At 36.9% G+C, this 16,538-nt stretch overlaps 2 protein-coding genes across 2 annotated transcripts in view; one reads left to right on the top strand and one right to left on the bottom strand.

Moving 5' to 3' along the window:
- Positions 1-14,282, bottom strand: part of LOC134664369 (corticotropin-releasing factor-binding protein) — a 58,076-nt gene extending 43,794 nt beyond the window's left edge. Inside the window, exon 1 of the mRNA XM_063520949.1 lies at positions 14,056-14,282. Coding sequence (XP_063377019.1) covers positions 14,056-14,124 — 69 coding nt within the window. The 5' untranslated portion in view covers positions 14,125-14,282. The remainder of the gene's footprint in view (positions 1-14,055) is intronic.
- LOC134664380 (serine protease nudel) overlaps positions 1-16,538 on the top strand; it is a 389,278-nt gene that overhangs the window by 290,445 nt on the left and 82,295 nt on the right. The gene's annotated exons all lie outside the window — the stretch shown is intronic.

Genomic DNA, 16,538 nt, shown 5'->3' with positions numbered 1-16,538 from the left:
CTACCTAAGGGCCAACACATACCTGCGGCCACAGACGATGTTAATTCCTCAAAGTTAACTCCTCTGCATTCCGCCAGACGAACGAGACTGACGATCTAAAATATAATAAATATCATGAGATTAAGCTTGTGCACAACTGCTGACAAACACCTAAACACTGAACCGAATCGTAACACTTACAGAAAAGTCTGCAGCGGTCAAGAATAGCATTTGGGTCGGAACTTGTGACAATGGCCATGAAAGGCGTCCCGATCTTGAGAAGACCCGTCTCTTACATCAGCTTGCCACGCTCATGGGCACACACCTCTCTCCTCAGCAACATTTGCCTCGATCTATTAAACCCCAGTATCCAATAATATATATCAATATTTACGCCCGATGCTTTGAGTATGAGGGCGCCGACGACGCCCGGATTTGGTAAGCGTACAGCGTGGTACGTACGTCGGTCTACGCCCGACTCTTTGAGTATGAGTGCATCGGGCTATGCCCGACTCTCTTAGTATGAGGGCGCCGAAGGCGCCCGGCTATGGAACGTGTACAGTGCGCCACGTACGTCGGTCTACGCCCGACTCTTTGAGTATGAGTGCATCGGGCATAGCCCCAAGTGTAAGAATACAGATATTATTGAACCAACAGCTCTACCGTTAGCAGTCTGAGCTAGAAGTTGTAATTTTAGGGTATGTAGGAGAAGAAATAAATCGACTATCAAGTGGATACTTGTGTTTTCTTTATTTTATACATCCCTAAGTATTATGTAACCAGCCGGGTACATTTTCGTAGGTTTACAGGTTACATAATGACCGTGACTGTAGGTATACGTGTACATTTAATTTCAATTGCAGTCGGGGGACCTTTTGATTGAGATGCACTTAGGTACATCAAGGTCCCCCGACTGTAATTGAAATTAAATGTACACGTATACCTACAGTCACGGTCATTAATGTACATAGCCCTTTGTACTTACTGTGAATGACCGTGAGTGTATATTTACATTCCAATTTAGATTCATAAAATTGTGTGACTAACATATTAACATTATTTTTAGCTTTTCAGTTCGATTTACAATGCAGCAGTCGTGTTTTTAATTTTTTAATTAATTTATTTTTTTACATTTATTTTGACACAAACGCAATTTAAGCACAGTTAATTGAGTAACATAAAAATAGATCCCACAAAGTCCGTGTACACTATCTACTGTGTGTGTATTCTCTAGATTAAATAATTATGTAGGTTTATTACATAACATAATTCAGTATCGATGTCATTATTTCATTATACGAGAGGAATTGAATTGGATTTAGAACACATGTTATATCATAACGTACACTTACGAAGGACATAATATGGCTTCAAAATGAAAAATAATACGAAACCCAGACCATGATGGCTGCAATCTGTTACACAAGCTGTTCGCAGTGTTGGAAAGTCGCTGGCCCAATATTACAGGGTTCTATGTTTCACTTTTATCGAACTGAAATTTGAACATTGTCATAGTGACATTAAGTCGAATTTCAATTATCTTGAAAATGTAACACAGTACTTTGTAATATTGAGCCAGCGAAGTGTCAAAGTCGCAACGGCCATCCTCTGTTTTCCTGTATTACTCGTAGGTTGAAAACTTTTCTTACTACTCACCTAATGGCCAATATTTTAGACTAAGTAGATTTACTTAGTATCTTACTCGCCATACGGCTCGATTCGGGAAATGAATTAGAGATTCACTAGATATGAAATAGTAAAGATATGTGACGTTCCGCGGCAAAAGGTACCTTATGGCGGCTGGCGCCGCGATTCGGGAAATGAATTAGAGATTGACTCGCGCCGATAGCCAATGTACTTCTAACGATAAAGTATGTAAAATTTCATTAGTGTTTGTAAATCTTAATCGTTATTCATTGTAGATACTACCTATATTCATGTTTTAATATTTGTTAGATAAGTACTTACCTACTCAATTACGAGTAACCTACAGTAGCTGAATAGATTTGAGCAAGATTGCTAAAATACTAGTACTATACGGCTACCATCAGTTTGGCATTGACATAAACGCTATCGTGAACGTAATTTACTTTCTATGCATCTCGCTCGTACTGACATATTAGTGCGAAAGAGATATATAGAAAGGAAATAACGTTCACGATAGCGTTTAAGTCAATGCCAAACTGATGGTAGCCGTACTGATGCCTACTATTATTATAAATTCGATGGTAACTCTGACTCTCTACCTGTCAGCTCTTCACGCTTAAACCGCTATACCGATTTAGATGAAATTTGGTATGAAGATAGATTGAGGCCCGAGATAGGACATAGATAGTTTTATCAATCATCATTCCACGCAGAAGTCGCGAGCTGAAGCTACTAGTACTTATATATGTCGGCGGCAGATCGTAAAATCGGGCATATCGAGATATTCCTAGGCATATCAGGAAACGCCGACATTTCATGATCTGACTGACTAACGACTACCAGCCATATCGTTCAAACCTCAACGTTTGACGATTTGCCTGACGACGTTTAGACATATCAAATAAGTACGAATATATATGGAAATGAATATTAATATAAACTGGGGGATGGTTCAAAGGACTACATTTATGTCAGCCGTGGCCACGCGTGGGCAGTGCCTAATCTATGAATAAGTAAGTACAACTGTTATTAAGTGATTCATTAAAGGTTATGTAAGTTCTTTTAATTTTTGATGTGGGTATCCAATGTTAACTATTACCAGTACCGACTTAATTGATCATAAAAAAACCGGGCAAGTGCGAGTCAGACTCGCGCACGAAGGGTTCTGTACCATAATGCAAAAAAAAAAACAAAAAAAAGCAAAAAAAAAACGGTCACCCATCCAAGTACTGACCACTCCCGACGTTGCTTAACTTTGGTCAAAAATCACGTTTGTTGTATGGGAGCCCCATTTAAATCTTTATTTTATTCTGTTTTTAGTATTTGTTGTTATAGCGGCAACAGAAATACATCATCTGTGAAAATTTCAACTGTCTAGCTATCACGGTTCGTGAGATACAGCCTGGTGACAGACGGACGGACGGACGGACGGACGGACGGACGGACAGCGAAGTCTTAGTAATAGGGTCCCGTTTTACCCTTTGGGTACGGAATCCTATAAATCTTCTTATCGAGATAATAACTTGAGTAGGTACGACAAATATTTGCTTGTTATTCAATTAGTAATCTTATCTCAAAAATGCTTCATTTAATCTAGGTACATTGAGTGTTTGTGTGATTATTATTGACGTCTTTGAAAATATGCCAAATGGTACAATCAACGAGTTTTGCACAAACAAAGTTATTTAGACAATGCCTAATGTGGAAAAAGAGTGGGCTTTACGTTCAGTTCTATTTCAGCTACATTATTTTTTTATTATTTTTTACGTTGACTCTCAAAGTCGTTTACTGTCACGGCCTTTGCGAATATACAAAATGTATGTGGCCTTCAAAGCTTTTGTCAAACGCGAACGCGGTTGCGTTTATTTAATACATATTTGTACACATTTCATTTTCGCATGATCGAAGTTACGCTTGACATGATTTAATAAACATGCGTCATTGACTTAAAGGATGAATGTAAAAATAAATGTGTCCCGAAAAAAGGATAAGCTGATATTGGAGCTGTCAGGAATAGGTAGGTAGCTAAGTTATGCTTATTTGAAGTAACAATATTAAAGATCAAATAAGGTGCAGGGGGGTAATTTAGACTGCGGGGTTATTTAAACTAATCGAAATATCTGCCATGTTTTACATTATTAAATAGAGTGTCATATATGTCCAGATAGCGAAAAAGATATGTTGTGTTTGACGTGTGACTCTAATTAATAATGTATAACATGGAAGATATTTCGATTAGTTAAAATTACCCCGAAGTCTAAATTGGCCCTCTGCGCCTTCCCATAATCAATATTGGTTAATCATTTTGAATGTCATTCCAATGTCAAATAAATAAAACTCATCAAATGCCTATAACGTCTTTTACTCCAAATATCATGCTCGAGCTCGACCGAATGCAATTTTAAGTGCTAAAACAAAACACCGTACATACACCTCTCCATATGAAAGCCTGCCTCTCCACTGTTAAAGCCTCTTTTGTTGACTTCGCTAGTCCTGAAACTCTGGCGGCAAAAACAGTAGAAATTTTACCGAGAACAATCGCAACTTTAATAACTCCGGTCGCTTTATGTGTTATTATTATTGCCGTGCAGTGTGGAAAACGATATATTGCAATAGGTACTTGTACCTGGACTTCCGTTTTTAGACAGTGTTTGTATTGTTCTATCTACAATACAATACAATACTCTATATTGCACACCTCACATACACGTAGTTTACAATAAATGTACAATAACATAAAGACAATAGAGGTAACAAGAGGCGGTCTTATCGCTTAAGAGCGATCTCTTCCAGACAACCTTTGGGTATAGGAGACATAAGAATTAGAATATACGGTAGGTGGCGCAAAGAAAAAAATATGAAAAGTCGAATTGAATATAACCAAACAACACAAAACATTAATATAGATAGTATATCTACGAGTACAACAATAATTGCAGAACAATATTTATTTTATTATGTCAGAGCGCGCCTGTATTCAAACATTTGAAACAGGATATTGGAATGAAACATTTTATGCGGATGAAATATAAAATTAATAGGGTAGATGTGTGTAAAATGATCCCCTTTAGGCAAAAAGTGTACCTGTGTTCAAAGTTGTAGAGAAAATAACTAGATTTAGATCTTTATAACAGTCAATGTTCTTATTAACGTGACTGCATAATTATTTCTCATGTCTTGCATGTAGTTTATTAATTACTTACATTGTTTTTTTTTTATTGGAAAAAGGTAAACATTTGACCACAATCTCATCTGATGGTAAGTGCCGATGCATTCTAGGATGGAACATGCTTACCTAAGAGATGTCTATTCACTCTTGATTTAAAGAGATCCAAGTTATAGTGGACTGGGAATAGATTTCCAGGAAGTGAATTCCACTCCTTAGCCGTTCGCATGTTTTCTAAATGTTTAGTGTTGTACCAAAATTAAAATTGCCCATAAATGTATTTTTCTAAGAAAAAGTAACTTTTAAATCCGACCTCGGATATAATAATTTTTTTTATAAAGATGTTCTAAAATTAGATTTTATCCACAAAATACGTTCCCCTTACAAAGTAAAAATTGGAGATAGGATCCAAAGATAAGTATTGACGGCGGGTAAAATTCAATTTATAAAGGTTATGATAGACTTTGATTTTTATCGTGAAAGTCATGAGTGCCATTATTACTAAGGCATTCTGTATCATTAAAAACTGGTTTTGACACTCTACATTTTCTCGTATTATTTGTAGGTACATGATGATAAATAAAGGATGACTCACGTTAGACAGGACCGTGTCCGGGTCGGAGCTTGCGGAGCTTCGTTTTCTATGAAAAGCATCACCTGCCGTGTCACGCGCATCTCATGTAACTAAAAGTTGAGTTTCGAGATAATTACGTTTAAAGTTTTAAAGATACAAATGCTGTTATCGTTGACAGTTCGACGTAATTTTTTTATTTTTTCTAATCTACATGTAGGAAATATGGTCACAGATTGGGCCCTTGAATTTTTTTTTCGTATAATTGAATAGTCTTCATTTTATTCGAATAAAATGATTTCCTGAGACCTCGTCGGCGATGGCGGGATAACTTAGACTCCTTTTTGAGAGACTGGCCAGATGCAGCTCAAAATCGGGAAGAATGGAAGAAGAGGGGGGAGGCCTTTGCCCAGCAGTGGGACACAATGGGCTCGTAATAAATAATAAAATGATTTCGCATGATCAACTCTTCCATACTGTAGTGGTCACACGAAGTCAAGTTACATGACATACGCTTGATCAAACGTGACACGTATTACTATACCAATATTATTGTCGTATAAATCAAGCGCTCGGCCAGTCATGCCTAACTCCGGTAACTTAAGAAACGATGTTGATATTTTGGTTGTATCAATCATACAACTCAAGTTAACTGAGTTGTGCCTGACGCCATCGGCAAAAAAAAATAAGTTAAGTACATGAGTTAGTCATATGCTTTTCTCAGTAAATAATGAACATTTTCAAATTTTTCTTTTAGAAGATATATATTTAATGGTTTTTAAGACGATTTAGACTGGTTATCCGTAACTCATGTAACTCGAGTTAACGGAGTTTGGCGTGACACGGCAGTCACGTGATCACCTGTCGTCTGTCATAGAAAATTAAGCGCCGGAAGCTCTAACCCGGACACGGCTCGGTCGGCCCGGTCTAACGTGAGTCATTCTTAATGATAACAGCAATGATTTTCACAAAATACGAAATACATGAGTAGGTATTTCAAATTCATATGACATTACATTCAGATATAAATAAGTCATTTACTTTACATTATTATAGCTGACGGTAAACCACAACTACAAGGGACTTGTATGCCGAAACTCCATAGGAGTTCCGTTCGGTTGGAAATAGTCTTAAGGATGTCTTGAGGGTCACGCTAGATTGGGCCGGGGCCGACCCGGAACTTTCGGCGTTTCGTTTTCTGTGGAAAGCACCACGTGATCACCGATCAGCCTTCATAGAATATAATATGACATGCCGGACGCCTCGGCCCGGTCTAGCGTGAGTCCTCCTTTACCTGCACCTAAGCACCCATAAGTTGGTTGCACCAAACAATCTGCCAACTAAAAAGCGTTCACTAAATTTTATTGTAAGGAAAGTTATTTACATAGTTGGCCGCTGAGTGACATATTGATGTCACTGTTATTAAATATGTGTGCAACTGCCTCTTAATACCTTAAGTCGCCATGCAAAACTATGTTCATAAAATAATACTTAAGTATATGAAAAGATCCCTCAAATCCTTAGGAAACCATTCTCAGAATTAAATGTATGTAGGTACGTAAAAGTAGAACTAATCTGATAGTTTATTTTTCCAAGTAATACAGAATAAATCCAATGGGTTCAAAGAACAGGGAAAATTCAACCGAATCAAGTGCAGCATTTTTTGTTTGATGGCAGCAAATATTATTGTGAAAATTAGCGATAACAGCTTGTACGTCACAACGTAATTAGTTCATATACATTCCACTTTATTTATCGAATCAGATGAGTTGACACGCAAGTTGGTATTAATTAAATCCCGCTGAATATGCCAATAACAGTAGTTGTAGGTATTCGTTACTGACACAATCTAGACTCGTGTGGAAACATGCATAATACTTACGCAAATTGTCTACAAATATTTGACCATTTAGATATACAAAGTCTTTCAATATTAACTTTCAACAACAACAACTAGTCTTCATAAAATATTTGAAAACCGGGCAAGTGCGAGTCGGACTCGCGCACGAAGGGTTCCGTACCATAATGCAAAAAAAAAACAAAAAAAAAGCAAAAAAGAAACGGTCACCCATCCAAGTACTGACCCCGCCCGACGTTGCTTAACTTTGGTCAAAAATCACGTTTGTTGTATGGGAGCCCCATTTAAATCTTTATTTTATTCTGTTTTTAGTATTTGTTGTTATAGCGGCAACAGAAATACATCATCTGTGAAAATTTCACCTGTCTAGCTATCACGGTTCGTGAGATACAGCCTGGTGAGAGACGGACGGACGGACGGACGGACAGCGAAGTCTTAGTAATAGGGTCCCGTTTTACCCTTTGGGTACGGAACCCTAAAAATGAATTGACTCACACTGTCACAATTTACAAGAATCTTCTCTTAGACTTACATTAGCCTGTTTAACAAATCGTTTGACTGTGTAACTATTTTTCTTCTTTACCTAATCATGCCTTTACTCGTAAAAGAAAATTACAAGACTCGAAAGTTTATTAAGCAATACAGTGTCGTAGAACTCGGTCAACTTTTCCAAATTTAAGCCCATAGTATTACGTAGTTTATTAATGTAGGGAAATAACGAGCTCACAGTAGAGTGTACGGAGGGTAGAAAGTAGCTAGTGCATAAGTTAATAATCATTGGAAACTTATGATAACTTTACATGTTAAAATGATTAGGGAGGTACTTTAAAATAAGAGGAATGTTACAGTAATTCGAACTAAAAATAAATAAACTGCGATGACTAGACATGTTAACTTACGGTTACTAGACAAACACCTACAAAAGCTAACAATGTGTGTATTGATGAGGTGTGGCCGAGCAATATACTGCCGTATTCGAACTTCAAGATATTCACAAGAGACTACACGTACTAGATCCATTCTAGATACGTTATAGTTTAGATATCAACTAGTTCTCTTTTGCAGCGCAATTCGGGCAACCAATGTAATTTTTACATTAGAGTAAGAAATCTATTAGATGTGAATTGGATCTCTAAGTCATATCCTGTGGAAATCGTTCAAGAGTATCTCCAGAATCGCGCAAATGTTATCGTATCTTGGTGATGTCTAAAAGATATCTAATAGATGTCTATTTCAAAATCCGAATCGGGCCCATATTCAGTCGGACACATATCGGTTAGATTTCTCAGAAGCCTTTACGCGTAGGCATGAAAGGATGCTTACTTTGGCAAATTATCAATACCAATAATAGGTTACCTTTACCGTATTGGGAACTTAAATATAGTTCCTTTATGAAGAGTGTCAGGTCGTTGATCCTCTATGTCAGTGGTCTTTATGCTGAATCAAAGGTCAGAAAATACATAACGGAGAGTTTCTAAGACGAACCTGTATGATAGAGGCCGCATAAAAGAAATTTATCATGTGGGTTGGAAAACTCAATTAATCAGAGCAATTTTCTATTAGCTAGAATTTGTTCTCCGAATTACAATTAATGTTGTTTTCTTTTTCGAAACTATAACGAAATGGTTCAATAAGTAGTTTACAGATGTAGTGCATAATCATTTTTCATCATATTTTCTTTCTATTTCAGTCAACGGTCAACCTCAGTACTTTTTTTAGGTACCGAGACTAACTGAGATAGCAAGACGGATTTGTATGTTTCCGTAAAAATACGTCATAATTTAGTTTTAGGTGTAATTTCATGATTTAGATATATATACGTGTAGTTACAAATGTTGGATGAATACACCGTGTTTTTTTTGATTTCCGTTAATTTCAAGGGTGCATTCCTGAGCTTAAATCAAGTAACTTTCACAAAGACACCGATGTTCTAATTAAGTCCATTTCGGAGATAATCAATAATTTATTTTTTTCCTATAATGCCTCTACAAGCGTCTACACTTGCCTTAAGGCCGGTTTACATATTGATTAGTGTTTAGAATGAGTTCATACATTTGCTACTAAACTTAAGTACAATCTCGGTCGACTGATGTATGAAATGACATTCATATGTCACAGATTTCAATTGTTTGGTTGAGTTAAATGTAATGCCCGTGTTACAACAACGCTATATACTACATTTAATTACTTTTTAAACAAAAAATAACTGATTTGCAAGACCGAAGTGATCCCATAAGTGTTCCGTAAACAAAGTTTTGTACGGAACACTAAAAAAAATAAAAAAAAAGAACACAAAAAAATTTTTTTTCGAAAATTAACTATGCCATTTAGTTATCTTAAACGTACTTAACCATACCCCGAAGTTAACGGAATTCAATAAAAACACGGTGTATAACGTGGCATAGCTATAACGTGGTACAAACTACCCATGTTAACGTTTGTAAAATAATTAAGCACTACATCTGTACGAAAAAAATCGTCACTCAACAAAAACATCTTGTTTCAGCAGCAGTGCCTATTATATGCGTAAAGAACAAGTACTTAACCATAGCCCCCGTATCTTATACATGACATCACGTTTTTGACATGCATATGCTCCTATTTTGCTTAGATCAGTCCCGTGATATCTTTGGTTGAATATCTAACCATGACAGCTAATTTCCTGGGCTTCCTATTTTTTCCATCAGACGCTTTCCGTAGTAAAATTGACGCTGCAACCGACGGCTTAGGTTCGATCTCGTTTATAATTGTGGAATGAGTGGAAAACCTACATAGTTTTAATACCGGGTGTGGCCTGTAATATGAGCAAAAAATTAAACTGTAGGCTGCACTCCTCATACTGACCAACATATGTGCAGTGACTTTTAAAAATAACTTGTGGTTTGATTTCTAATACACTTTAAAGTTTATTCTAAGACGCAATGTATTGCCAATTTTGTTATGTTTAAGCCGTGACAAGCAACGTCAATCACAATGATATGGCGTGGTGATGGCGTCCATTGTAGATACTATTTATTTTGTATAAAAAATAGGGAGTCTAAATACTTCATAATTTCTAAAAGTTATTGAACAAAAGTGTCACCACCGTTTGAGGAGTACAATCTATGTTTTAATTATTTGCTCGTGTTACAGGCCACACCCGGTATATTGTATGTGATACTATGATAAATTATTTAATTTAAAGTAGTGTAACGGTTCGGGAAGCCCTATAGTGGTATAAAAATAAAATAATAAAGAAATTTGTATTAACAAGTATATTTACCATTCCGACAAGAAATTTAAGTGGTAATATTATAATAATAACTAGCTCAGTCGTAACTTAAATAAATAGGTATTAATTTTAGAGCACAGGGGGTGAGTCTGTGTTTCAACAGGCTGGAAGACCTTGGTAACTAGGGGTAAAAATATTTAAATATTGGGCGCCTTTATAAAATAATAAAAACCGTCTGACCTCCAGTTAGATAAAGAATGAGAAACGAGCCCTGCAGATTCGTGGTGGTGAGCTCAACCACCCCGGTACCGCAGCCGCCGCCTCCGAACGTCCATGCTAGTCAAGCCGCCAAGGAAGCACCAGCTCAGCGCAGCCTGGAGCACAACCTCGCCCATGCCGACGCCCTTGACTAACTAGGGTACTGAAGGGGTAAACGAAAACCTCATCTTGAAAGACCTCTCTTGAAATACCTCAGCTTGAAATACCCATTCTTGAAAGCCCTGCCTGAAGCCGTTCCTGAAGCCCTGCCTGAAGGTCCTGCCTGAAGGCCCTGGAAATAATTTAAAAAACAATAAGTATGTGGCTTTGCCGATTCTCGACGAGAGTTAAAATTCACCAGAACGGTTGAGCAACTTACCCAATGCAGAAAAGAAGCCGGTTTGTAAGTCCGTGCTTTCATGTCGATGCATGGGGCCTTCAGAGGTTATGGTACGAGGAACATAATATTCTCCCTGAAAATAAGTAATAAAACAATAAGCACTGAACACGTCTCGAACAATTTGATACGTAGATCAAGAAAAATACTTACGATTAAGCGGTTTAAGCCGCGATTTAAACAATATGGCTCACTGGCCTTTGAAGAAAACGGATCGACATCCTACTCCATCACATCCGAAATAAAAATGACAGCTGACAGATCAAACCACAGAGGCTTCCACCGCTGCGTTTCGTTGAGCGCACGATGTAGATGCAGCTTCCAAACTCATTTCAACCAAAAAAACAAGGTAATAATAATTTCCAAAAAGGAAAGAAGAAAGTTGTAAAATATTTAATAAGATTTTAATTTCTGTAAATTAATAAGAGTAAACATTTTATTGAAGAAAAATCCGATAGCGAGCTACTCACGCCCTCTGTTGATCAATGCAAGTATTAAAACCAGTATTACCAACGCTCAACGCTAGATGGCCTTTATATTAGAAACGAAATATATTAATGCCTATGAGGCTTTAAAAAAAATGTTGTTACAGTAGTTGCACATATTCTAGGTAAACTTCAATAAAAAAAATAACTTACCTTGATGGAAAAAAAAATTTCACCTATGTTTACGAATCAAAGTACTCGTATTTGTGCTATGTATAAATCTCATGTTAAGGGCCTACATCTAATGTTTGGTTAGTTTCATTTTTATGTGTATTGTTTTTTTATTTGTATTTTCTTTTATTTTGTAGTTTCACAGTGCCTTATGAAGTGAAGTAGTGATTGCGTGTGGCTCTCTTAAATAGTATTATATCTCCACTTCTCTTCTTGAACGGGACACTCTTGACAGAGCGGTTGCAGTCATCATTGGAAGTCTCCCTTAGTGACACGTTTGACGGCTCGCCTCCACTCCTCCCTGACGGCTGCGCGTTTGGCGCATTCGTGCAAGGGGCCGATATGTCCACTACTAGGCATTTAAATGATTAGAATGGAAAACGAGTGGTCAGTAGTGGGTCAATACCACCAGATTCCTAATTTCTATTGCTAAAATAAATAAAAAATATCAATTTATCGTATTCCGCAGATTTTCGAGTGCAAAATCGTGCTCACAAATTAAAAAACGGCCGCCAGTACTACTTGTTCTTAAAAAAGTGAATTTCACCAGTCGGGTGGTCACATCGAAGCGGGCTCACTACTGTTGAAGCTTTGCTTGTGTAGCAGCGGGAAATGGGCGAAACAAAAATTCTGCCCTCATTTTCTACACTCCTGTGTACTGTAACTATATATTTTTCCACCAATTCGGATACAATGTATTTTTACGGTTCCGTACCCAAAGGGTAAAAACGGGACCCTATTACTAAGACTCCGCTGTCTGTCTGTCCGTCCGTCTGTCTGTCTGTCATCAAGCTGTATCTCATGATCCGTGGTAGCTAGACAGTTGGAATTTTCACAGATGATATATTTCTGTTGCCGCTATAATAAGAAATACAAAAAGGTACGGACACCTCGATCCCTGCTGCAATAAGAATATTCGATCCGTCACTCAACAAGGAAAATGACTGTGACATCGCTTGTTTCCTGCTACAAAGCTACAATGTAGGTAATGCTGCAGCAGCAACACTGCTGCAGTCGTAATAGGAACGGGACCTTTAATCGTATAATATTAGTAGGTAGTACTATCCAAAAATAGGAAACAATTATTTTTTAAATCCACTTTTAACTAAAAAAAACTTGTCACCGTCGGATTGATTTAATTGGTCACAATAAATCACAAAAAGCTATGTGGTACTTTCTGTGTTGTCTTGGCGGGGCACGGCCTTGCCTCCTAATTTAGCAGGAAGTAATTCTAAAGAGCATTGAACCATATTTAACCTGTTTGTAAACCATACGACGTTATACTTTGAAGTTATCTACTCGGTGGATACACCAAAAATGTTACCTATGGGACAACATCCTGTTAATTAAGCTAATTGAGTGACATTTCAGTCGTTGACATTCGTACCTAAACTACATATATTTTACTATGTATTTAAAAAGTTTCGAATAATAATCCGTAGGTATAAATTGGTTTTAATTTTCTGAATATATGAGGTAACATAGCAAAAGGTAGGTGTGATGCTTGTATTAACAATAGAAAAATAATACAAATATAGTGCTCTAGTATGTAATTTTAAAAATATATATTTTTAAACGTAAGTACTAGTATTAAATTTATTCATGATTCTCTATTTATTTATTTATTTATTTAAAATTTAAGTCAGGCAACAAGGCCCATATTAAAAATACCTTACAGACTAACATACATATATATTTTATAAACTTAAAAACTAAACACTATTTATGCGACAAAACGGCGTGGCTCCGTTGAATCAGCTGCTCTTGTGTCTATTATTTAATCCTCCAAGTTAAGTTCGTACTTTTTCATATGATGTAGGTAATTAAAAAATATATGTGAATTAGAATTTCTATTATTATTTACCATTTATGAATATTATTTTAAGGTTTCATTACTTTCCTTGAGAGTTCTTGTAATAGTTTCTGATTAACTAATTAGGAAAAGTAAAGTGTTGTTGATTTTACCTACCGGACCTCCTTAAAAAGTCTTAAAATTTTTGCCTAAACCATTTTATAATATATATTTAAATCGTAGAATATAGTAATCAGAACAACGTAACAGTTTTGTTTATTTACGTCAATTAATACCTAGATATGTGTCGCTTATCTTCAAATTCGGGTAAATCCATTCGACCCTTTCAGCAAATATCTACCCTATTAACTTTTCTTAATACCAAAATCGTATAATCTGACAGATGGATTTACCCGAGTTTGAAGTTAAGCGACACATATAAGTTAGTGAAATAAATCTAACTATATTATTGAACTTAAATAGGGTACATTTGTTACTCTTAAACTTTATCTGCACTTACCGGCAAGAATAGCCCGTTGATCGCATCACACATCAACATCACGGCACCGACGTACAGGAACAATTTCATCGTGTTTCAAACTAAACTCCACAAATATGAGTTCGCAGGAAACTTGGGGGCAAGTTGTCAAGCTACCGGCGGGGATAGCGGCGTCGGACTTGTGAATGGGGCGCGAATGCTTCTACTCCCTTTATATGGCTAATAAATGGTTCTGCGCACCCTGAGCTGCGCTTCACCTCACTGTTGATTCTTAGCAATTTTTTCTAACAAATCAATCATTTCATTCACGATTTAACACACGTGTGAAGCCATGACTTAACAGTTTCGTTCATAATACTGTCCTGCCACAAATTCGAGAGAGTAATGTTATCACTAGACGTACAGCGTACACTATGTTTGTATACTATAGCACGAGCGAACTTATCTCTTCATTGTATTTGCATGGTAAATATTTTGAACGTGCGTACTTTAAAGGCGGACATTTGATATCAATTTAATTGTCCATGCTAAGTATAGACGGAAGTACTTTTGGAGGAGAAGCGTCATCTAATATTGCGCTAAAGTTATCAGAGATAAACTATCACTTATTTGAGGCACTAGAAATGCACCTTAACCTAACACGTATCGTTAACAACAATGGCTACAGTCGTATCTTTGTAAACACTGCCTACAGTTACTTGTAAAAAAGCAGATATTTTTTTAATCGCATAAAATAAGTAGTGATTTCCTAGTAAACTATGTATGTGTAAGTAAAAGTACGACTATTAATCAAAAACCTACCTAGAGCGTGGTAAATTAAAGTCGCAAAAACTAAATTTACGTTACATGTCACGTCTCGGGACTGGGATGAGGAAATTGTCTCGTAGTGTTTTGATTAACTCAGAAGCTGAGTGATGGGCCCATTTCCAGCTCGACTGGGCTATAAATGAAACTTGCATCTCTACAAGAACAATGATGGCATGAAGACAACATACTTAATCTACGATAAATACCGAAAGAGAACAACATATCGTGAATATCGGCCCTATTTTCTTAAGTGATACTTGCGTACGATTCATCGTACCTATTCAATATTATTAAGTCTTGCGTCTAGTAGGTAATGCTAACAATTTTCATATTTGCCAAATAGGCTGATGAGGCTTAAGTCCTAAGGATCTTGACGACGATCAGTCGCGTTTTTATTCGATCCGCTACAGCGTACAACAATTGGTACTTCAAGTTTAAGTTTAAAATGCGTGCGTTTTTATTCGATCCGCTACAGCGTACAACAATTGGTACTTCAAGTTTAAGTTTAAAATGCGTGTATGTTGGGACTCTTACGCGAATTCAACATTAAAACAATACCATCAACCATCTGTCGACGCAGGTTCCTGGAGTTTTTCGGTCACATAGCCAGGAAAGAAGGCCACAGTGAACAACCTCATCGCTACTGGCTAGGTTTCTGGCCGACCTAGAGGCCGTAGCCCAACAAGGTGTGTACTGTGCAGATCAAGTCCGTTCTACCCTGTACGGATATGATGGTCGTATTTGTCTACGTGACAGCGTGATAAAACGGTGTCCGTCTCTTTCTATCCCGCAGAGTTAAAAAGTGACAGTTGTTTTATCACGTGGATAAATGTGGATAAAGCGATCCATAATAGGCTTGCAGGACATCCAACTGCATGTCGCGCTTCACGATGCCAAAAACAGGCACAGATGACAAGACACCGTCAAAGAGAAGCTGATTCCACGGGGATTTCACGACCCTCAGCAATGCGGAAACCGAAGCGGGGAGATGTAGGGACTACATAAAACGTGAAGCAACGAAACGTTGGTATTCGTGAAATTAGATTTTAATCCTTATAATGAAAACATTCGATTACCTCCTGTGCTTTCCAGGCCTATTCGGATTTCGAGATAATCACAAGATCTAGAGATGATTTAGAGATCAACTAGATCTACATTAGATATCGACTAGATGTGACTTGGATATCTAAGTCATAACTTGTCGAAATCGTTCAAGAGGACCTCCAGAATCGCGGAAACGTCAAATTTGACGTATCTATCTTACAAATATCTTTAAATTATCCATAACGTAACTTGTTGGAGTCTAGTAGAAATCTAATTCATTTTCTGAATCGAGCCGTCCCTCACCGTAACCACGGTCTACAGCAAAATTACGATATTAAGTCTAGTTATTATGACTTCATTAATTCAAATATATATATAGGCCGATAATTACACAGTCACAGGGTTTCATCACAGTGTTATGTTACAAGTCTATTTATATTACAATTGCTATATTTAAATGTACATGCAAACGTAGATATACTACATAAGCTGAGATGAATTCTGCGTGATCGTTAATGGTCTCGGGAGTAAAAATATGACTAAAACGATCGTAAACGCTGTGATTATAGTGTAGTCTTACGGTAAGACTCTTACCGTTACATTATGGACATTGAATAGAATAATGATGCTTAGCTTAGAAATACTAGTAAACG

This window comes from Cydia fagiglandana, chromosome 5 (assembly GCF_963556715.1).
Source record: "Cydia fagiglandana chromosome 5, ilCydFagi1.1, whole genome shotgun sequence".
Classification (NCBI taxonomy): domain Eukaryota; kingdom Metazoa; phylum Arthropoda; class Insecta; order Lepidoptera; family Tortricidae; genus Cydia; species Cydia fagiglandana.
Note: the sequence above shows the minus strand (reverse complement) of the source record. Positions and strands in the feature narration are given on the sequence as shown.